Genomic DNA, 24158 nt, shown 5'->3' on the forward strand with positions numbered 1-24158 from the left:
TATTTGGAAAGATAGTGATGTGCTCAGATAACTTGAATTGTGGCAAAGAATTGTGTTAGATATTGCTAAAAGTAGTATTCTAATATCATGGGAACAAGCCTGGATACTTTTCTCAAAAAATAGCTTAGGTTGCTGTTCTACCACAATTATTACTGCTAATTTTCATTTCATGATTTTTAAAAGATTAGATTTTTATCAATATATGTAAGTTATTTTAAATAGATGTTTTTCATCATTTGTTCTTGTGGGTTAAGAGTATTGCAATAGAGATATTTTCAGTTACTTCAAACTTTTGTTGGACCAGTAGGCCCTTCATCAACTATAAACCCCTGCCATATTTAAGTTCTAAAAAGTCTTTAGGATGTGGAATCCAAACAGATTACAGATTATGCTTGAGGCTAATACTTTACTTTTGCAGAAGGGAGCTTTCTGTTCATTTAAAATTTAAAAAAAGTAAAGCAACAACAACAACCACGATAAAGCAAAATAGAATAGAATTTTACCAAGACCTGAAAATAGAAATAGAATGAGGCAAAAGAAAACAAAAACAATACCAACATTAATAGGCACCTTGGGTTCAATCCTAAAACAACTAGAGCACTGGAACATCACCATTAGTCAATTGCAATAGGCAGCTTTATATGGAACATCTTACATCCTCTGATGATCCCTTTAACATCTACATCTGACTTTCCTAGGTCCTCAGGAAGGAATTACTAGGTGGGAAAAAAATGCATATCCAGTCTGAAAATCTGGCTGTGCAAGGAATGATAATAAGAAAATGATAAGGCAGGATAACTGGTAAACTCCAAAACGTTTTAGTGGATACCCTGGTGTTATTAACACCATATCCATAAACACATGGTTGAAATGTTCTTTTGAAGTTTTATGGATTTTACTTCATTGTAGAAGTTCCATTGTTTCTGTCCATTGTTTTTGTTGTCTTATACCACTGAATATTTTATCAGTTTGACATCTCAGTTTTTCCTCCCTGCTTTGTACTTTTTATATTTTCCCTCATGCTTTATATATGACTTTAGGTTGTAAGATTTGTTTGATTTGTTGATTCCGAATGATCTTAAATACACATAGGATACAGAAATATGGGACAAAAATATTTAAAGTAAAATAACATGGCCCAATTTCATGATTTATTTGATTATTCATTTATCAAATTTCTACACTGCCCATCTCACCAAAGTGAATCTGGGTGGTTTACAATTAAGACACACAAGAGTATAAAAACATAGTTTAAAACAGAAAAAAGCAGAACTAAAAGAAGGTTAAAATGAAGATGTTAAAAAATTAAAAGAAACAGAGGGAGTTCCCTCAAGCCACCAATCACCTTCAGGTTTGCATATCATCCTTAGATCCCCATGCTAGGATGAGAATCATCTCCAGTAGCTCTGATATGTTGCCAAATCATGATTATGCAAATATATTATGATATATAATGAAAGCTAAATTTCTACATACCAGAGTTACAGTAAACACTGCATATAATTTGTCCACAAATTGAATAAATGATACATATACAAGATGGATATCTGACTGCAAAATTAGAAACATGCCTTATTTGTACAATTTATGTGATAGACATTGTCCATTCTTCCTCAAATATTATACCATATTTGAGATTTGCACTTATTGGAGGATGTCCAAGAGTGAATTGTTTCAGTCTACCATAAAGTCCATGGTTAGCAGCAGGAATTCCTGTTTTAATGTCAACACCTTGATAGGTTATGACAGGAAGGCTGAGGAAAATGCCATATAATCCTTAAAATATGACATGGGATAATAAAGTAATTCTGCAGCACAATGACAAATTCATTCCATATGCCAATCATTGATAGGAAGAAAAAAACAAAATCTGAATATGTTTGTGAAACTCTGCATGTGTCCTACACCAGAAAAATTATCGATACTTCCTCAGTTAAAAAAATACAGAACTTTTCAGCAACGTAACTGTGTGTTTGCAGTTTTACTGGACAAATCAGCAATTTTGCAAGAAATAAGACATCATGCTGATTGTCTTTTAATCAGTCGAATTTGGTCACTACAAGGAGTGAATTATAGGCTAAGAATGTATGAGTTGAAAGGAACTTCATAAATTATCTAGACCTTTCATCTGCCTCATAAAGGGTTCCACAAATCAATCACTTGGAAATGGCCGTCCAACCCTCATTTAAAAAGCTTTCACTGTTGAGGGACATATCACAAGTTTAAGAAAATGGCTCCAGTACTTAACATTTCCTATCACCTTAAAGGTCCTCCTCATACTTGGGTTGAATCTCCTTTCTTTTAAGTCTAACATGTTAGCCCTTGTCAGTTTCTGTGCACAATAGATCCCCAAACTCAGGCATGTGATAAAATGTTAGATTCTCTATAGATTGCTATTGTTGCCTGTTATTTTTTGCAAGTTGTGTATGCCTGGCTCTTTGAACCATTTTTAATAAGTCTCGGTTTCCAGATTCTCTTCCATTCTGATATTGCTTTAGCTTTATCATGCCTTTTTCAATTATGATTGCCAGAATGGTACAGAATAGACAGTCACCCAATAACAGTCTAAGCAATGCTGAATACAATGAAGCACATCTTTTCAGGTTTCTAAGGAATCAGTTGCAGAGTGCAATTATTCAACCAGTTGCAAATCCATTGAACTGCAGTGCCGTTTGCTATAGATTACAGGTATTGACTTAAACCGTTCCTTTAACAATTGTTTGAAGCGCTTACAACTATCACGGTATCCCAATAGTGACTTGATGAATATTCAGGCATTTGGCAGTTATAATCCTGGGATTGTGTGATGGCTATATGTGACCTCCCCAGCTGGCTTCTGACAAACAAAGTCAATGGGGGAAATTAGATTTGTTTAAAGACTGCATGATGCACTCAAGAACTGCAGCAATTCCCTTAATAGCAGCAGAAAAGTTGGATGCAACTCATTAACAACTGACTAGCTTAGCAACAGAAAATCTGGTGCCAGCTGTGGTCAAATTTTAAATACATTACATCTACAGCACCTCTGATCTATTAAATTAGTCATCTGGTTGTAAAAAAAGGTTTGTTTGACATAATTTGTTCTGGAGAAATCCAGTGTAACTCCTGGTAAGTGGTAGTATTCCTTTCTCAGTGTTCACAGGCTTGTTGCTTGACAATTGGCATTCTAGTAGCTGCATGTATACACGTGTGTATATTCCATCATCTGTCTGTCTATCTTATAGTGTTTCCCAAGTTTTCTTTCTTCTGCTTCTTGAATATGAATATGAATATGAAGAGGAGACCTATGTTGCTCTTATTCAATTTTCTGGTACCTCACCTATTTTCTACTTTTGGTGCTGGCACTGCTGTATACCAGCCAACAAGATGGCAAGCTAAATATCTGCCACAGCCTAGTGACCGGCAAAAGTCAGGCAAAACTTTTACAGGAAAAGGGCCCCTTTTTCAGCATAATCAGAAAACAGCTGTAAACATAATCACAGACTTGGCACAGGTTGAAACCATGAATCCAGTCAGCAGATGACAAACTCAAGGAAAACACAGGACATATGCTGAGATGGAATACAGTCTCACAGCCCAACAGGGTATACACATCAAAGTTGAGACTTCAAAAGTTGTTCACAGGATTTGTTCTCAGAAAGTAGGGCCAATAAATGAGCCACACTAAGCCTCTACGCAATACACAATTGTGGCAACATTGGATCTTTTATTGAATTGCTTCTTTGAAACATCTACAGAATGCTGCTGTCAGTTGTAGAATCCTTATCAATGCCTGTGTTTAGATCTAGGTGGCTGGACTTCAGAGTCAGAGATGTTGTCAGTAGATGCAGGCAAGACGTCCCCAGGCTTCCTAGATCTGCTTCAACCAGAATGGAGTGGCTTCACAACTGCTGCAATCACATATAACACATATATTGTCCCTACTGCAGATGCTCCATCCCCCCACCCCCCACCTTCTTATCAGAAGACAAGTCCGACAGGACTGTCATATTGTTAGAGTTTTCAAAGATTGCAATCAGCAGTACTGGTATCACTTTAGTCAAGTGGTCCTTCTAGTGCCTAGCTGTAATCCAGGGGTGTCAAACTACAGGCTGGACACATCATCTGGAAGGTGCACCCACCCCATTGCCAGCAATGGCAAAACCATCCCGATACATTGCGTGATGTCATGTGACATCACAAGTTTGACATGTCTGCTATAATCCAACTGTTCCTGGAGATTTGAATTCATTTAAAGTAGCAAGATGGGTTTATATTACATCTTTATCATAAAGATGCTAGAGCATCCACCTTTATTTCGCAAACACACAAATATACATGCACTACTACTTTCTCCCTGATATGCAAAAAGATAGCACACTGGATATACAAATGAAACTAATAAAAGTCTTGATATTTTAAAAGGACATACAGGTATTAATTTATAAGAGTGATTTGGATAATTCTTACTGAATTTACAAAAGAGATCTATAAAAACTTTGGAAGATTTGTTGGGAGGAGAAAAGGAAAGAATAAAAAAAATCAAGCCCAAGACCATTATTTTAAGAGATTAAAGGTAAAAAGTTTCCCCCGCACATGTGTGCTAGTCGTTTCTGACTCTAGGGGCCGGTGCTCATCTCCGTTTCAAAGCCGAAGAGCCAGCGCTTGTCCGAAGACGTTTCTGTGGTCATGTGGCCGGCATGACTAGATGCCAAAGGCGCACAGAACGCTGTTACCTTCCCACCGTAGTGGTCCCTATTTTTCTACTTGCATTTTTACTTGCTTTCGAACTGCTAGGTTGGCAGAAGCTGGGACGAGTAACAGGCACTCACTTTGTTACGCGGCACTCAGGATTCGACCCGCCAAACTGCCGACCTTCTGATCGACAAGCTCAGCATCCTAACCCACTGAGCCACCGCATCCCTTTTATTTTAAGGGATTAAATTTGTTAATACAGAGTTGATTTATTTGATCATGGTTAAAATAGTTATGTAGTGATTTCTGATAGCCCTTAATATATTTTTGCTGATTAGGAGTAAATGATAAGGCCTTAAGATATTGTTAAGAAATGAGTTATAGGAAAAATAGTGTATTTGTTGTAGAAATAAGTGATAATTTACTAAAATTGTACTTGTGATGAAGGAAAAGTCACTCCTTGTTTGTTTTTTTATTTTCACTTTTATTTCTTTTTTGCTTTCCCCTCCGTGCTTCTCATTTTTCTTTTTATATTTTTCAGTTTTTTAAAAGTAAAAATTTTGTACTGCTTGAAGAAGAAAATTAAATCCTTTAAAACACTGCACAATAGGGGAGCAATAAGAGATGTAAAGGACCTAAATCATAATTATTCAGAAACTACCTGTAAAGTAAAATTCAACAACAGAAAGGCAACCCATGGCCTTTTGAAACAGGGGGCTAGTGTTATACACAAATACAAAAATAAGGTCAAAAAACAAGCACCACCTCAGACAAGATGCGAAGAGAACTTTATTCCTTTTCCAGGACATGTACTCAGTAATATATTTCATGCAGTTCAGTGAAGCTGATTAGGTAAGTGGGAAAAGGATTGTAACCTTAGCTACTTTAGCCAGATACATGAATATATTTGTGTAACAGAGTAAAAAAAATGGAACCTGACTCTATTGCTTTGGTGGATGCTACTTATGTTGTTCTCCCATGGAATAAAGCTTCTTTATTGAGCCATGGTGGCACAGTGGTTAGAATGCAGTGTAGCAAGCTGACTCTGCCCACTGCCAGGAGTTTGATTTTGACTGGCTCAAGGTTAATTCAGCCTTCCATCCTTCCAAGGTCGGTAAAATGAGGGTCCAGATTGTTGGGGGTAATATGCTGACTCTGTAAACCTTTTAGAGAGTGCTGTTAAGCACTATGAAGAAATATACTGTATAAGTCTAAATGGTAAGTGGTATTGCTATTCTTTTGAGCCAAGCTTGCCTACAAGGGATTCATGGATGGTCCATACAACTTTCTTGGCAATACTGTGGAAGTGGTTCGACACTTCCTTCTTTTTGGAACTTTTCTTTATTTCCAACTTTTTGGTTTGGTCTATAACTCTGGTGAAATGCCAAATCTAAATCAGCTCAACTTCTAAGCCCAGGCTGATTAGCTAGGGGAATCATTTGTTGACACTCATATTACATACTTTTTTGTGAATAAAACTGAGCAGATTCCCACTGCTCCATTTCTCTTTTAAATTGAATTTTGAAGTTTTTTTAAAAAAACAGTAAACCTTTAAAATGTAATGCTTCTCTCATATATAACTTTTATTGTTTTATCAATGTATAACATACAAAGAAAAATAACAATAGGAAATTAAGGGAAGAAAAAAGAAAAGGGGAAAAAAACGAGGTACAAGGGAAGAAAGAAAAAGGCGTTGACTTTCGACTCTTTTTAGCGCAGTACAACATTCCAGTCTCAACTTGTTCTGTCAGTAAATTTTTCCTTAGTTCTAAGTTGCTTCTCTCTTTGGTTAGTTTCCATCCATTGTTTCTTGTCTTGCCTTGAGGTGCTTTGGAGAACAGCTTGATTCCCTCTAATATGTGGCAGCCCCTGAGATATTGGAACACTGCTATCATGTCACCCCTCGTGCTTCTCTTCATTAAACTAGAGTAGACATACCCAATTCCAGCAACCGTTCCTTATACCTTTTAGCCTCCAGTCCCCTAATCATCTTTGTTGCTCTTCTGTGTTCTCTTTCTAGAGTCTCAACATCTTTTTCACATTGTGGTGACCAAAACTGGATGCAGTATTCCAAGTGTGGCCTTACCAAGGCATTGTAAAGTGGTATTAATGCTTCACATGATCTTGATTGTATCCCTCTGTTAATGCAGCCAAATTAATAATCTTTATAAATTATCACCATTTATATTAACAAAATTCACTGTATTCTTTCAGATTCTTTAACCTTAAAGGGAAAAATACTTTTTTCCCATCCATTTTAAAACAGTAAGCTTTTCTTTAAAAACATATCTAAAATTAAAACATTCTAATAAATCTTTAAGTTTGTTTTAGCGTGCATACTTTAAAGTTTACTTTCAGACCAATAAAATTCCAACTAGCTCTAACTCATTAAATTTAGATCACTTCCTCTAAGTTACCATCGTAGAATATATTTTTTTCTTCTTGTATACATCCTTTTTAAAACTCTGGATTTTTCTTTAATACATCTTTTTCTTTAACTTTCTCTTAACATAGATATTTTCAAATATACTTTCAATAATATTTTACAAACTTTAGGAATTATTTAAGTATTATATATACATATTTCAAACTTTAGTTTAAGATTAAGACTTTCTTTCAATTACAAATGTGAAACAGATGAAAATCCATCCTAATTTCAATTGACTCATTACATTTAAGTCACTCCTTCCAGCCTGACGTCACTGAATTCTTCTTTGGAATATTTGTCAAATAGTTATAAGCTTCTCTTTCTCTCAAAGATTTCTCTTCCTTGTTAATATCCATGAGGAAAAAGTCCCTACTTGTCCTTTTTAAAGTTACAAATTTTCTTGAAGCTCTTCTTTCAATGCTGTTGGGAGGCTTCTATTTAAACCATCAAAATAAAAATTGGTGTCAGGTTTATATTCCAAAATTACAGTTGACTCCTTTGCATTGTCAGCTATGAAATTGTCTCAGTGTTTGGTAACTTTCTACAAATATTTGCATCTCTGAAATAGTTTGAGTAGTTTTTTTTAATGCCCTTGGAGCATAGCTCTTCTATAAACTGATGGATTTTATTTAAAGATTTTTCAAATACATCTCTAATGTATCTCCTCCATCTTCTTAAGTCCCTCTACAGTCCAAAAGTAGCTTTTTTGTAAGTCACTTAAAAATTGCTGTCCAATCAGGTATCATAAAAATCAGAAAGTTTTAGTCACCCACAGTGAAGCAGACCAAGCTACAAATCACTAAAAATAATAAACTAGAACCACAACTTTCTGCTGTTATATTTTTCCATCATTTTTTTTAAAAAAAGATATTCCACACTTCCTTATTTTAACTTGCCTTAGCAGTCTTCTTCCTTGTTGATTAACAAGAAGAAACTCCCCCAAATGGTGCAGATTTTCAAAAAGGAATAACAGGCTGTAGCTAAAGAAAACATCTTTTAGCTTAATTAAATATTGATAGTCCTTAAAATGGTTAAGAAATGAAAGGCACAACTTACTGTTCATTTGAAAAATAAATTCTCAAATGGCTGCTTCTTTGGCATACAAGCTTCTTCAAAGCAGATGCTCCTGAAGCTACTTGCAGATCTTTGCTGTATTGGAAGATCTTGAGGAATAATTCTAGGACTTTCCCTAACCTGGGAGAGTTAAATTAAAGGAATGCCGGTTCCTTCTCTTGATAGTTGAAGAAGCTACATTCTAGGGAAAAACCCCTTAGGGAATTGTTTCCTGGGTATGTTGTCAATTGGCCAGTTGTAAGGATCTGCCTCAATCAGTCCTCCCAAGGAAGCAGAACTCTTTAAACAGCATCATTTCAAAAGGAACTTTATTGGGAGATGTTGACAGCAGGAATAGAAGGCAGGATCTGAGGGTTTCCCACGCGAATCAAATAGTCAAAAGAGTGAAAAATAACCCCACCCCAACTGTCCATCCGGACAGTTCAAACAGGCCAATCCACAGGTGTAAAAGTCCTGTGGGAATGGAGTGGTAAGACACAGCTTCCAAGGCTGTTAGGTCTCTGCACCATTTCTTCTGCAGCTGTAGATAAGGCAGATGGCCGGAGGCACATTCCATTCTCACTCCGATAGAGAAACATCAAAGACGATAGAGCAAGGAACAAAGCAAAGGAAATACACATCAGCACCCCAAGCATCCCCCTCCCCCCCCAGGAGAATGGCAGAACCCAAAAAGAATAAGAAATCCCATGCCCATAGAAATATCGGGTTCTGACAGCCATCTTTTTACCAGAAGTAAAAATATAATGCTCGTCTCATAGCTTACTATCTTAATACTAATGTTCCTGATCGCTATCTGAAGCCTTTATTTTGCTTCTGAAGGTTTAGGCATTCTGATTTTTCTTTTTCTTTTTTCTTTTTTTAGCAAAATCTTTTCTTGCACTTATCAATGCTTTCAGTGTAACTACGGTGAAAAAATACTTCTAAAGGTTTAGTTCCAAACAATTTCATGTTTTCCATAACATAAACAGGAAATGTTTCTGTTGAAGATACCAAAGAAAATTGACTCTCAGCAAAATGTACCATCAAACCTCTGTGGAAAAAAAAGGTTATTTTGAAGATGTGACTTGCAATCATAGGCGCATGAATAATTGTGAAGGGAAGGTTTCAATTTCTGTTTTGTATATTTGATGAAAAAAGTCTTGAATGCAGTGTTGTTTCTTCCAATTTTATAGCACTGTCCACAAATCATATATGCACAGAAAAGAATAAATGGCCATTTACAGGTTGCTTTGCTTAACAATTGCATTCTCTATTTCTCTTAGGTTTTACTGGGACTTAATCATGCTTATCATGATGGTTGGAAATCTTGTAATAATACCTGTTGGTATCACATTCTTCACAGAACAGACAACCACACCATGGATTATTTTCAACGTAGCGTCGGATACTGTGTTTCTGCTGGACTTGATTATGAACTTTAGAACCGGCACAGTTAATGAGGATAGCTCTGAAATAATACTAGATCCCAAAATAATCAAGATGAATTATTTAAAGAGCTGGTTTGTGGTTGACTTCATCTCATCCATACCAGTGGATTATATCTTTCTTATTGTAGAGAAAGGAATGGATTCAGAAGTCTATAAGACAGCTAGAGCACTTCGCATTGTGAGGTTCACAAAAATCCTGAGTCTGCTACGTTTGTTACGACTTTCAAGATTAATAAGATATATACATCAGTGGGAAGAGGTAAGTTTTTCTTCTAGATATTCATCCAGAATTCTGTCGCTTTAAAATGATCATAATGGGACTATATTAAGACAAGTGAGAACTCCTAGCATGTTGGGCATGAACAGCACCTTATCTTGTTAATTATTTTTTTTCTTTCTATCAATTCAGTTCTTTTTATTATGGTGTATGAACTATTTTACAGAAAACTCTTAGAGATTCAGCATAACAATACTGATGCTGTCAAAAAAAGATATTTAAAAAAATTAAATGGTTGCTCCATTTATAGCATCCTTCCCATTTTTTAAAAAAAAAACATATTTAAGCAACTTAGAATAAAATACAGGCAAAATAATAAAAAATATAACTAAAAAAACATAAGTAAAATTTAAAAGTGATCTATTTCAAATTAATTTAATGCCTAACAGCATTTGCTAGATTAATTAAATAAAAGCACTAGACAGATTAAAACCCACAAGTCAGTTTCTACACCAGAAACACTCTTGCTTGTCAATGGAAAGATAACTTAGCCTGATCTCTAAAAGGAGTTTTAGAACTTGGAAGCAGCCAAAGAATAGAACCTCTGTCATATTTTTTTTCCAAAGGTGATTTCATAATAGTGGGATATGCAGATAGGCTTTCTGTGTGGATCTTGAAACCAGCTCTTACAAAGGACAGATCAATATAATAACTTGATTAGATTGATCAGTGGTGCATTCATACATGACCACCATGACAGTATAGTATCTACAGAGCTTATTTGTAATGACAGCATCATCCCACTTTTCATATTGGCTTGTTTATAATGCTAGTAATTTTAAATGTCCTTACTGTTGTGCATAATGGCTTCAGCTTTTTTGTAATCCATAACGAACTGTACTTTATCTTGTTTTGTTTTGGGGTTTTTTTGCAGTAGCAACCAAAAGTCAGTAGAAAGTACAGCCATACAGCTATTTTCAAACTCATCTTCTTGAGCATTTTTTTTTCACAAGGGGATGAGTCATGGTATCATTTTGATATCAGGAAATAGGATCTGGAAAGGTGTGAAATACAGTAGTGCACAGTTGTCTTACTGGTTCCACTTGATACTTGATGCTGTTGTACAAGAGCTTGGGAGTCCTTCTACAGTACATTTTGGAAAGAATACAAAGTGTAAGAGTGTTTATTTTCTTGCTGTATGGAACATAAATAAATCTTGATAAACATGCCAAGAGAAACAGTTTAGCAAAAGAGCAGAAAGGACTGCAAGTGCTCTCCTCAATTCACTCATATAACCAAAGCGCTATTAATTAGACTTGATTTTCCCCCTCTTCATAACTGCAGCCTAAATAATTCAGCACCTACTTGTAGATTTTTTCCCCCCCAAAATGGAGGGTGAGGAATGAAAATTAATATGGTTGTTTCATATTTCTGGGGCTGCCTACAAAATTGTCTGTGATATTTATCCTGTTATTAACTATACATTATTTAAATTTAATTTTCAAAGCTGCCTTGCATAAGCAGAAATGTATCTTTGCACAAGACAGTTCTACTAAAGTGACACAAATTCTCCATCACATTTTAATCCACCACAGTCACACACACACACACACACACACACACACACACACATACCCCACACATACATACCCATCAGATTTTCTCCCTCTTCAGAAGAAAATGTTGGGAGAAGAGAAGTAAAAGGGTCATGATAAATCTGGGCAAAGCCAGGAAGTACAGTTCTGCTACTTTTTTTTTAGATCTAACACCTTCATAACCTCTTAACTTCTATGGCAAATTCATCATTCCAGCCATTGTCTCTCCACTGCAGGATGAAGGCCTCTTTCCTACCAATGGGGTTTTGAGGTTTCTTTTGCCAATTGGGCCCTCAATACTTGCTGATGGCATTGCACAACGGCAAATTGTGAATTTGCAACTTAAGCAGTTCAAGCCTGGTTATTTTTAATTTTTTAATACGAGGAAGAGGTGATAAAATATAAATAAACAAATACATAAATATATAAAGGTAAAGGTTCCCCCGCACATGCGTGCTAGTCGTTTCCGACTCTAGGGGGCGGTGCTCATCTCCGTTTCAAAGCCAAAGAGCCAGCGCTTGTCCGAGGACGTCTCCGTGGTCATGTGGCCGGCATGACTAGACGCCAAAGGCGCACGGAACGCTGTTACCTTCCCACCGGAGTGGTCCCTATTTTTCTACTTGCATTTTGACGTGCTTTTGAACTGCTAGGTGGGCAGAAGCTGGGACGAGTAACAGGCACTCACTCTGTTACGCAGCACTCGGGATTTGATCCGCCAAACTGCCGACCTTCTGATCGACAAGTTCAGTGTCCTAACCCACTGAGCCACTGCGTCCCTTCTACATAAATATATAAATAAATATAAATAAATAAATAAATATTCTTAATCTATAAACAAAAGTGCTGCTGAATTTTTCCAAACACTTCAGAGAAATGCCTGCTTTACTAAACCACCGGTTCTATTCTGGCAGCATTTCCAGATGTTAAAAGGACATTGACCATTGCTGCTTCGTATTATAGCAAGTCTTCCCATTTTTAAAACAGTGTAAGTAATTGGAAGTGAATTACAAAGCAGAAGGAAACACTGAAGAATAATAAAATGTAAAAGACCAGTGCTGTGATTCAGTCAAACGTGTTGCCCTTTTGAACAGTATTTATTATTACTGTTTTATACTTTAAGATAACAAGAGGTGCTTCTTAAAAATAACCCTGTTTAGTATGAAACACAGAGAAAAAATAGAAAAAAATGATACAGAACTGGATTAGTGTTCCAGAGGGATTCTAAATAGATTAAAATTAGGATTTTATTTTCTCTGAGCTGTTGGAATAAACAAAGTAAATGGCATCTTTGGTGATAACTGATTTTTAACGTTATAGCTAAGAGCTACATTAAGAATGTAAATCCCAAATTGCTATAGGTGAATGTTCTTTCTCTCCTCCTTCCCTCCATCCTCTCTCTCTATTTAAGGCGGGGGGGGGGGAGTCCTCTAGATTCTGGAAGCCTAGTTAGTTATGTTTTCAAATTAAAACCAAATATAATAAAAAGTGATAATCACCTTCTTGACTGTTTCTCATCCAGGCCTCTATTATGTGGTTTATATTTATCCAATATATGATATGTTTATTTATTTCAATTTATATGTCTTCCCATCTGAGATCTGTAATTCTGGGTGGTTAACAACACCATAGGACAGTAACAATAATAGCAATATGTAGGCAGCTGAAGTAAAAATCCTAACAACCAAAGAACAAATCAACACTTTCCATGAGCTCGGCCATTAGTCTTCCTAATGGGCAACTCATTTTTTAAAACATTTGAAGTAGCATTTCCAAATGTTATGCTGTAGTTTAAATATGAATACAAAATCTAAATTAAAAGGTTGAATGATAATCTGGGAGGCAAAAACAACATCAATGATGATGATGATGATGACGACGATGACGACAATAATAATAATAATAATAATAATAATAATAATAATAATAATAATAATAATAATAATAATAATAATAGAGTTGGACAGGACTTGATTAAAGTTCCTTATCAATTGCATGCTGGTTTTCCAAATTTGACAGAGGAGCTTCAAAAAATGAAAATAAGATATCGGTATATGATCAGGAAAATGATGTCAACAGCATCCAGTCAATGTTATTTGTCACTTCTAGCATTCTAGAAGGTGGGCATAAAGGTGATAAGAGGGCATCTTATCTTAGTGGAATTTTGCTCAAGTACACCTATGTAACCCTCTGTTTCGTTTGATCCTAAAAGGTTCTTTGTCCTCTGGTCCTGATTGCTGCTAAGGGATCATATATCCCCAAAGGAAACAGCAGTATTATAAGGAGGGATAAATGACAATGTCATATTTGCATTTTCAGGATTTCTCATTTTATTAACTACAATTTGACCTTGTTTTGTAAAAGTTGGTTAAAAAGAATCTCTTGTAATATTCGTACTGATTTTTAAAATATATATTGTATTTTCATACATGCATATTTTTTCATGAAAATAGGTTACAAAAATGATCACAAATTAGTAGATTTGTTGTAAATCAATATTTCTGGAAATGTTCTAGAAACTGGGCTGTCATTGTATCTAATACACTGAACTGATTGGCTGGTTGCTAAATTCATGGCAATGTGTATTCATCACTGAGCTGCAATTGTTTCAACAGGAGCAATTATTAAGGACCCAGATTGTTGGGGGCAATAAGCTGACTTTGTAATAATGCCGCTTGGGGGGGCAAAAGCCCTAATAAGCAGGCATATACATAGAATGAAGGCTACTGCTAAGCTTGTAAGCTGCCCTGAATCTTCGGAGAAGGGCAGGATATAAATGGAATTAAAAAAAATAAAATAAAAAAAGTACTTGGGAGTGAATATGGTTGCCATCTCTTTTACCCTTGCAATCAGGAAGAGAATGAAGCTGCAGGTGGTCCAGTTTCTCAGGTGGAAAAGTGCCTTGTCCCATCAAGAGATCTCTTCAAAGCTTGCAGGATGCCATTATAAGTCAAGACAAGACAAAGATGAAATACTAAAGTTATAACAATTCTGAATTTTCCTGGACTGGGGAAACCAAGGCTATTGTAGTGGCAGCTGGAAGTATATACTGCAAGATATATTTAGAGAATGCTTTAGAAAAAAAAGTTGTTGAGATGTAGCAGGAATGGATAAAACAAAGAATGCACAGTCATTCTCTCATTTGGCTGTGGTTCTGTAGAAGCAGAAAGGATGGAAATATCTTTGATGGTAGATTTGATTTTGATGTAGGTAAAATAAACAGAGGAGATGAATTATGGGGGCCCAGGGGAGCTAAAGGGAAGCATCATGCATGGGGAATGGCTATTTAAAACAGCAGCCTTTCTTCTGTGAACTATCTGCTCTTTAATTAAGACATTCACATATTGATCTGGGAAGTAAATTAAGGTGAAAAGATGAGGTCAGGTGGCTACCAAACCTAAATGATTTGCATATAAAGAAATGCATGGTTTATCAGGGCTCAGTAAGCACAACTGAGTGTCCTTTCCTTGGTGACCCCATTTTCTCTGCATCAGTTTATTTCAGTGGAACATTTCCTTTCAGAGGATATTTTACATTAGGCAGGAAGCAAAATGGAGGGATACAAAATTACATTTCTACATTAATAAATCAATAGCATTTAAAGATAAACTTTATTACAATGGAATGGGATGCACTTTTGTTAATTGTGTCCCAATTGTCGTGTACCAAATATGTACAAAGAGAAGTGAACAGAAATGCACTTAAAGAAAGCAAATGTATGACTAAGGCACAAGAATTTATCTGAACTGCTGATACAGCTGTTAGGAGTCCCAAATTGACCAGGTCAGTTTAGCAAACACAGGATTGCTTTAGTATGGAGGTAAATAATCTTTTTGGATGTTAGATATTTAGAAGCACAAAGTGATGGTCTTTAGGAAGTAAAATGCTCATTCACTGTGGATGTCAACATTTATTCCCTTTCTTTATGTTGCTGGTCGTCTTAGCAAGTATATAGGCTGGTAAACAATACAGTTATCATTTTTATTTTCTTGGAACACCTATAGGGACTGTGCAGATTGCTAACTCTGCTTTGCAACATGCAAGCTTCTCATTTAATTTTTAAAATAAAAGTAATATGCTTTTTTTAAAAAAAATGATGATGCTTACAGATCACCTGATTGTTTATTTCTGATTTAAGATAAGTTCCTTTCTTTCCATTTGCGCAATGTACAGAAATCCTGTCCTTGTCCCCATAAATATGTGAATAAGGTATATATTATCAATGCTTTAAAAATGAGGCTTGGGTATAATTAAAATAAGTAGTTTTTTAAATAGTTTCTTGCTGGCCAGGAAATGGATAGGGACTTGACTGGCTGTACATTTTGCAACTAAATATTTTGTGCAGCTCAAAAGCTATTGATTACCCTTTTTGAGTCTGCTTTGCAAATTGCCATTCATAGAAGTGACTTGATCCATTCTATCTCTCCTGAAAAGGGATGTGGTGGCTCTGTGGGTTAGGATGCTGAGCTTGTCGATCAGAAGGTCGGCAGTTTGGTGGGCCAAATCCCGAGTGCCGCATAACAGAGTGAGCACCTGTTACTTGTTCCAGCTTCTGCCAACCTAGCAGTTCGAAAGCACATAAAAATGCAAGTAGAAAAATAGGGACCACTACGGTGGGAAGGTAACAGCGTTCCGTGCGCCTTTGGCGTCTAGTCATGCTGGCCACATGACCATGGAGATGTCCTCGGACAAGCGCTGGCTCTTCGGCTTTAAAACGGAGATGAGCACCGGCCCCTAGAGTTGGAAACGACTAGCACGCATGTGCGGGGGAACCTTTACCTTTACCTTTTTCTCTCTCCTGAAAATAAAAAAAAGGTTAAGGTAAAAGCCAGTAATAATAAAACTATACATTAACAATTGAAATAATTCCAGAAATCTTAAGACACTGAAACACTTGTCTAAAAGTAGCTCAATATATCATCACAAACACTAATAGTAATGGTATAGTAGTAGGTGGATGCTTTTTGTTTTTTTTAAAGAAAACAGCCATCCAAATCATTTTGAAAAAAAAACACACAATGTTTGGATTGTTCTTCTTTTGCTAAGTTTTGGAAGCCCAATAAGATGAGCAGGAGGACACCCAGTCCCACATCTGGGGATATTAGAACCTAGAGGAAGAACTTTAGAAAAGTAGATAGGCTGAAGTTCTTGGATTCTGGTTACAAGCATTTCAGAGCTTTATAGTGATGAACAAGACACCAAGCTGCACATTAGCATCCAATGCAGTTTCTTAAACAATCTGTTTCAGGTTGGCACCTGAAATATTTAGTGCTAAAAGAGGCAAGGATATAGGCGATGCACACAGCATTCTTTTCTCTAGACTCCACGGATTCAGATAAAAAATGTGTGAAAAGGGAAGCTAATCCAAGTAAGTTTTTAATCTGAACTAATGTCAGTGTCAACTCACTTCAGAACTTGGCTGCATGAACTCTGAAAAGACAGTTTATCTGTTTACCATGTAAACATATTAATGAGACAGCACATGCTGCCTACCTCTTTTCCCTGTCCAATGCATTTAGAACTCATTATAGTTTCTAGATACTCTTCATTAAAATATGTATTCATTTCATGTAGTGGGAATATGTACTAGTATGACCCAAGTAGCATTTTTCAGGAAAATTTATATTTGGTGCATCAGCTTCAGCTTCAGAGACATTTACTTGAGCATTCAGAATCAAGCTGGATCCAGGAACCAACTAATGATAAACTTGAACGCAACCCAATCTAATGGTACTGAACTTCATTTGCATGGTCAGTTACGTCCATATCAGTCCATCACTAATTGTAGATTCCTTAGAATGAGATACCAAAAAGATATACTATTAAATGCTTTCTGCATAGAGGTATGCTGAACTTCAATCATCTGGATGACTCGACTGGCAATATAATAGTTATATGTACATTTAGTGTAGGGGATTTCAGGACTATGCTACAATGTCAAATAAAATGGCTGACACAGAAATAGAGCTAGCAGCTGTTTGGTATAAATTAGTAAAATATTTGCTTAATATCATGCCTATCAATTACTTCTTTCTTATCTTGCAGACTCTATAATACTACATAATTGGCCTCATATATATTTCTGTCATGTAAATCATAAACTTGCAGGTGGGTTTGTGAAATAAATAAATAAACGAAAAATTGTGGGAGATTAAATCAAAAATATCTATCATATATCTTTCCTTTTTATATGTAATAAAATTAATTTTGTAGTCATCTGTTTTGCACAAAGCCCAATTATGTAATCAGAATATAATTTGGAGTTTTCCAACCTTTTCTTGTTGTTCCAGTAATCAGAAGTATTTTGAAGAGCAGAAAGTCTTTTCTCCAATCTTAAGGGCAAAATTGGTGAAATATAAATATAATTAATGCTTGCTAACTTTGTTTCTTTGAGTGTTCTGACAATTTTTCTTGTGCCTCTTTATATATGAGAGTTGAAAGAGAAGCATTGGCTCCATCTCCTTAATTTTAGTTTAAACAGGATTATTTAATCTTACCCTGAAAGCTCCCCTGTGGGTGACTATTGGCATCCTTCACAGGTAGTTGCTTGTAGGCTTGGGCCAAATCCAATTTGGCGAATAAGTGACTTCCCTGTAGAGATGCCAGAATATGGCTGACTACAGACACTGGATATGCACGTTGTTGAAGTGCTCTGTTTATAGTGCACTTGTAATCCATGCATATGCACACCTCATTGTTGGCTTTAAGTGGTGTAACTATGGGTGTCTCCCACACACTGCTATCTACTGGCTTCAACACGCCTTGTTGCACCAGCTTGTCCAGCTCTGCATCTATTTTTGGTTTGAGGGCAAAAGGTACTCTGTGAGGCTTGATCCTGATTGGGGTTATGGTTGGATCAAGGTGGAGGGCAATTGGAGGTCCCTTGTACTTGCCTAAGCTAGGGCTGAAAACATCAGCAAATTAAGACGCTCACTTATGTCCCTCAAACCACCGCAGAAATAGTGGAAGTGAAAAATCCCATCTGTTTTGGGGAAAAAAATCAAAATAATGTTCCCTATCAAACTGAGGTTTGATTGAAAGGGGACAAAAGCAATCTTTTTTTTGTTTGCATAACATTAATTTTCTATACGTTAAGTAAATTTGGAGATTCAGAACCATACACCCAAAGCTCCTCCTTAATTCCATATTAGGAAATACATAAGACTGCTTCTGTTCTTGCTACTGGTTGCTCCCATTTTGTTTCCTAAGTGTAGGATTTTAGTGAAAAAAATATCATTTATTCTAAGCAAGCATTTAAAAAGAACTCTTCCGAAGTATTGCTTTGGCAGTATTTTGCCATAAATAAGGGAAACATTCATTTATTCATTCTTCTTTTACAGTACACTACATTTATGACTGTTTTAAAGACTGTGGTATAGAGATGGAATGACTATTTAAATGTAAATGCAGATCAGCTATTTTAATTACTTATAATTAATTAATTCTTTTGCGAGACAGCAGGGGAATATTTTCTTGAAAGTAGCAAAAAGTAAGTAAAGGGATTGCAGTGCTGTCCAAGTTGTGATTAGAACTCTGGGTCTGGAACAGAGCACTTATCAGTTATAGGACACACTAATATCTATGGTGGACCTGCTAGGTCTCATTTTTTTTGTTTTTCTAGAACCCCTTTTTCATTTTCTTCCATGCTGGCATCTTTCTCTCTTTTTCTCTCTTCTTGATATGTTCTGTTCTTTGCTCCTGTTGGGGATAGGCAGATCATTTCAGTCAGAGGTCTGACCTTCTTGCATACAAAGAGCCTTTGGAATAAAATGAGTACTGCATGAAATTAGGCAGGCATCTCTAAATGTGCAAGTTATTCTCTTGGGATCAAAATTGATGGAAGAGTAGACAACATTTAACTCGTCTGGCAGTGGGCAGTCCTTCAATGGATATTGAAATATTTTTAGAGATTCTGCATTTTCCACATCAGTCAGAGGATAGATTAGATTACCTAATACATTTTCACCAATCTTATAATTCTGCCAGAGCATACACTATTCTCTTGTCTTTGAATGAAATTTCCTGTGAAACTGATTTAAATAGACAAATTCAATTTCCTACTGACATTGATTGGAGTAGACAGACAGCATTTTTAATAACTGGTTTTTAATAACTGTGCGTGCAGCTATTAAAACAATTTGCTGAATCATGTCAGATTTTTATCTGAAGTAGGGGGAAAAAACCCCAAATAATAACTTGAAGAATCACTTGTTCTGCACATGCTAAATTTGGTGAGCATGGCGTCTGTAATAAGGCATTTCAAGAATAATTAAACTGTTAGAGCTTTCAGATTGTAGTCTCTGCATGTGGTTCTTAATGGTGTTCTCATTTCAATAACTAGATAGGGGTGGGGGTTGTGGGTTTCTTGTTTTTTTTTCCTCTTTGAATCAGTGTTGACACTTGGAGACTGCCTGGACAGGTCCTTGCAGTTTTCTTGGCAGGATTTCAGAAATGATTTGCCACTGCCTCTTTCTTACAATTGGGGGAGAGAGACTGGTCCAAGTCATCCAGCTGACTTTGTGCCAAAGGAGGGACTAGAACTCACAGTCTCCTGGCTTCTAGCCTGTTGCCTTAATCATTACACCACATTGGCTTTTGACAAGATATTATCACTAATTATAGGCAGAAGGAGATGGAGACTCTTTGGAAACAGCAATGAAAGAGAAATGCTGATGGCGGTTCCATAATGAGAACCAGTTTGGTATAGTGGTTAAGGCATCAGGCTAGAAACCAGACAACTCTGAATTCTGCTCCAGCTTTGGGATGAAGCCAGCTGGATGACTTTGGGCCAGTCCCTCCCTCTGTATCTGATTCATCACCTAGAGCTTGTTTATAAAATGGAGGGAACCTACTGTAAAATAGAACCGTAATAAAAAAGTAGATGTTAATTTTTAAAAATGCTACTTTTGATGTATTTGTCAAGTTAATATTGCCAGAATCATAAAACTGAAAGGTGCTGTAGAAGTCATCTAGTCTAATCTACTGCTCAATGCTGGTTATGCTAAAGCCAGCTGGATGGATGGCTATCTGAGCTTGGTTTGGAAGGTGCATGCTATGTTATGAGGCAGTCTGTTCCACCAATTGACAGCTCTCATCACCCAGAAATCCCTCCTAATATATAACCTGAAAACCACTTCTGTATAGTTGAAACCAGTGTTTCTCAACTTCAGCAACTTTAAGATGTATAGAATATTTTCCAGGGCAAGAGAAAGCAAGTTCACTCCCTCCCACATCTATACAACAACCATTAGGTATCTTAAGACTGATATCATATCTCTCCAGTTTTCTTCTGTGTAGACTAACCATACCTAGTTCCTTTAACCATTTCCGATAGGACTTGATTTCCACTTTTTTCCCTCTCGCAGCAACTCACTTTTGAACTATCATTTGTCATTATTCTTTTGAAAGATTGTTCCTAGAACTGGACACAGTATTCCAAAAGGCATCTGACTAAGACAGAGTAAAGTAGGAAAATTATTTCTGTGATCTGCTTCTGCTACTGAACCCCCAAAGCATTTGCCTTTCTATTAGCAGCATCACATTTGCCTTATGCTCAGTTTCTCATCTACAGTACTAAATCACCCAAAGTATGCTCTAAAGCCAGGTCTTCTCCATCCTGTTCTTGTGTCTCTCTTTTTTTCCATTTGTGCCAGGCTTTACATCATCAAATTACATGGGGTTCATTGTGGCCTATTTTTCAAGTCTGCATAGATCTTTTCGAATCCTCTCCTCTCTAGCTATTCCTTCTTATATAGTGTCATCTGTACATCTGATAATCTTCCTCTGAGACCTTACATTCAGGTTTTTAGTGAAAAAGCTGAATATCACAGGACAAAATTCCATGGCACTGTACGCCATGTTATTTTCTAAGCTGTTGTGGAGCAATTTATGAGTATCCTCTAGATGTGATGATTCAGCCAATTAAATCTCCATCTGACAATAGTATTTAGTAACCAGGAGTTTTCAGGTCTTAAAAATAGGAAGTAACTGTCCTTTTAGGAATACGTTTTAAGGATAATTTATAGATGGAAAACATTTCTGATTGTCTGTATTAAAGATGTAGGTTTAATGTAGGTTTAATTAAAATTGTGATTTTAATTTTTGCGGCTAGACTTAATTTAATTTAATTTTAATTTTATATTGTATTGTTTTTAAATTATGCCTTGTAAACCGCCCTGAGTCCTTTGGGAGTAGGGCGGTATATAAACCGAATTAATAAATAAATAATAATAATAATCTTTAAATTAACATTGTTCCATTATCCTTACCTTGTCTTTGATAAATTTTCTTGCAATCAGGTCACTTTTCAATGGATTACTGGTAAGAGATAGGAAGGAGCAATATATCCAGGACAGAAACTTGGAAAAGCAAATAATTTATGATAAATCACGTGTTCTAATAGAATTAATATCTAATTAAAGCCAGTTATTAGCACATTTTAGGAAACAGTTAATGTATTTAAAACAAAATAGATTTTAAAACCATTTAAAAGAATGCAGAACATCATCTTTAAAAAAAGGCTGTGGTTATCATGCTGTATCTGCTGGGTGAGAAAGAAACATAAATATTACTTTTGCATAGACTTTCTCTTGTTTATGCAAATACATATGTTCCTTGACCCTTCCTTGTTCTAAAAAATAGGCCTTTAAGAGAGTGAGCTGAAATGGAGAGCTGCAATTCCTGTGGTGGAAACCAAGCTAGGGTTTTATCCACCATAGCATTTTTGCTTTTGATATAAAATTGCAAACAGGTATCAAGAGTTTATGAAAAAATATTAATCTAATACTATGCACCCCCTTCATGGATTACTGCCTTGTCGTGGCGAAGGGGCTTGCGTAATTCAATGAAGCTATGGGCTATGCCGTGCAGGGCCACCCAAGACGGACAGGTCATAGAAGAGAGTTCTGACAAAACGTGATCCACTGGAGAAGGAAATGGCAACCCACTCCAGTATCTTTGCCATGAAAACCCTATGGACAGTACCAAAAGGCAAAACGATATGACGCTGGAAGATGAGCCCCTCAGGTCGGAAGGCGTCCAACATGCTACTGGGGAAGAGCAGAGGGCTAGTACTAGTAGCGCCAGAAAGAATGAAGCGACTGGGCCAAAGCCGAAAGGACGCTCAGCTGTGGATATGTCTGGTGGTGAAAGGAAAGTCCGATGCTGTAAAGATTTTTTCTCCATAGGAACCTGGAATGTAAGATCCATGAATCAAGGCAAGCTGGACGTGGTCAAACAAGAGATGACAAGACTAAACATTGACATCTTAGGTATCAGCGAACTAAAATGGACAGGAATGGGTGAATTTAATTCAGATGACCATCAGGTATACTACTGCGGGCAAGAATCCCTCAGAAGAAATGGAGTAGCCTTCATAGTCAATAAAAAAATAGGAAAAGCAATACTGGGATACAATCCTCAAAATGACAGAATGATCTCAGTTCGAATCCAAGGCAAACCATTCAATATCACAGTAGTCCAAGTCTATGCCCCAACCACCGGTGCTGAAGAGGATGAAATTGACCGGTTCTATGAAGCCCTACAGCACCTTATAGAACTAACACCCAGAAATGATGTCCTTATCATCATGGGGGATTGGAATGCTAAAGTAGGAAGCCAAAAGATAACTGGAATAACAGGCAAGTTTGGCCTTGGAGTACAAAATGAAGCAGGGCACAGGCTGATAGAATTTTGTCAACAGAATACGATGGTCATAGCAAACACTCTTTTCCAACAACCCAAGAGACGGCTTTACACATGGACATCACCAGACGGTCAACACAGAAATCAGATTGACTATATGCTCTGCAGCGAAAGATGGAGAAGCTCTATACAGTCAGTAAAAACAAGACCAGGAGCTGACTGTGGCTCAGACCATGAGCTTCTTGTTGCAAAGTTTAGGCTTAAATTAAAGAAAGTAGGGAAAAGCGCTAGGCCAGTCAGGTATGAATTAAATCATATTCCTGTTGAATATACAGTAGAGGTGACAAATAGATTTAAGGAATTAGATCTGATAGACAGAGTGCCTGAAGAACTATGGACAGAGGTTCGCAACATTGTACAACAGGTAGCAACCAAAACCATCCCAAAGAAAAAGAAATGCAAGAAAGCAAAATGGCTGTCTGAGGAAGCTTTGCAAATAGCTGAGGAAAGGAGGGAAGCGAAAGGCAAGGGAGAAAAAGAAAGATATGCCCAATTGAATGCAGAATTCCAAAGAATAGCTAGAAGAGATAAGAATGCCTTCTTAAATGAACAATGCAAAGAAATAGAAGAAAACAATAGAATAGGGAGGACCAGAGATCTTTTCAAGAAAATTGGAGAGATGAAAGGAACGTTTCATGCAAAAATGGGCATGATAAAGGACCAAAATGGCAGGGACCTAACAGAGGCAGAAGAGATTAAGAAGAGGTGGCAAAATTACACAGAAGAATTATACAAGAATGAGCTTAACGTCCCTGATAATCACAATGAGGTGGTCACTGACCTCGAGCCAGACATCCTAGAATGTGAAGTGAAGTGGGCCTTAGAAAAGCTGAGCAACAACAAAGCTAGTGGAGGTGACAGTATTCCAGCTGAGCTATTCAAAATCTTAAAAGACGATGCAGTAAAAGTGCTACACTCAATTTGCCAGCAAATTTGGAAAACTCAACAGTGGCCACAGGATTGGAAAAGATCAGTTTACATTCCAATTCCAAAGAAAGGCAGTGCCAAAGAATGTTCAAACTATCGCACCATTGCACTCATTT

General features: G+C 36.6%; 1 protein-coding gene across 1 annotated transcript in view; it reads left to right on the top strand.

The window, feature by feature from the left end:
• The window catches only part of HCN1 (hyperpolarization activated cyclic nucleotide gated potassium channel 1), a gene marked incomplete at both ends in the record, with an annotated part of 159038 nt that overhangs the window by 25752 nt on the left and 109128 nt on the right, over positions 1 to 24158 (top strand). Inside the window, one exon of the mRNA XM_083356618.1 lies at positions 9439 to 9862. Within this exon, the coding sequence (XP_083212744.1) occupies positions 9439 to 9862 (424 nt within the window). The remainder of the gene's footprint in view (positions 1 to 9438; positions 9863 to 24158) is intronic.

Source organism: Vipera ursinii, assembly GCF_947247035.1.
Source record: "Vipera ursinii genome assembly, chromosome: 2".
Classification (NCBI taxonomy): Eukaryota; Metazoa; Chordata; class Lepidosauria; order Squamata; family Viperidae; genus Vipera; species Vipera ursinii.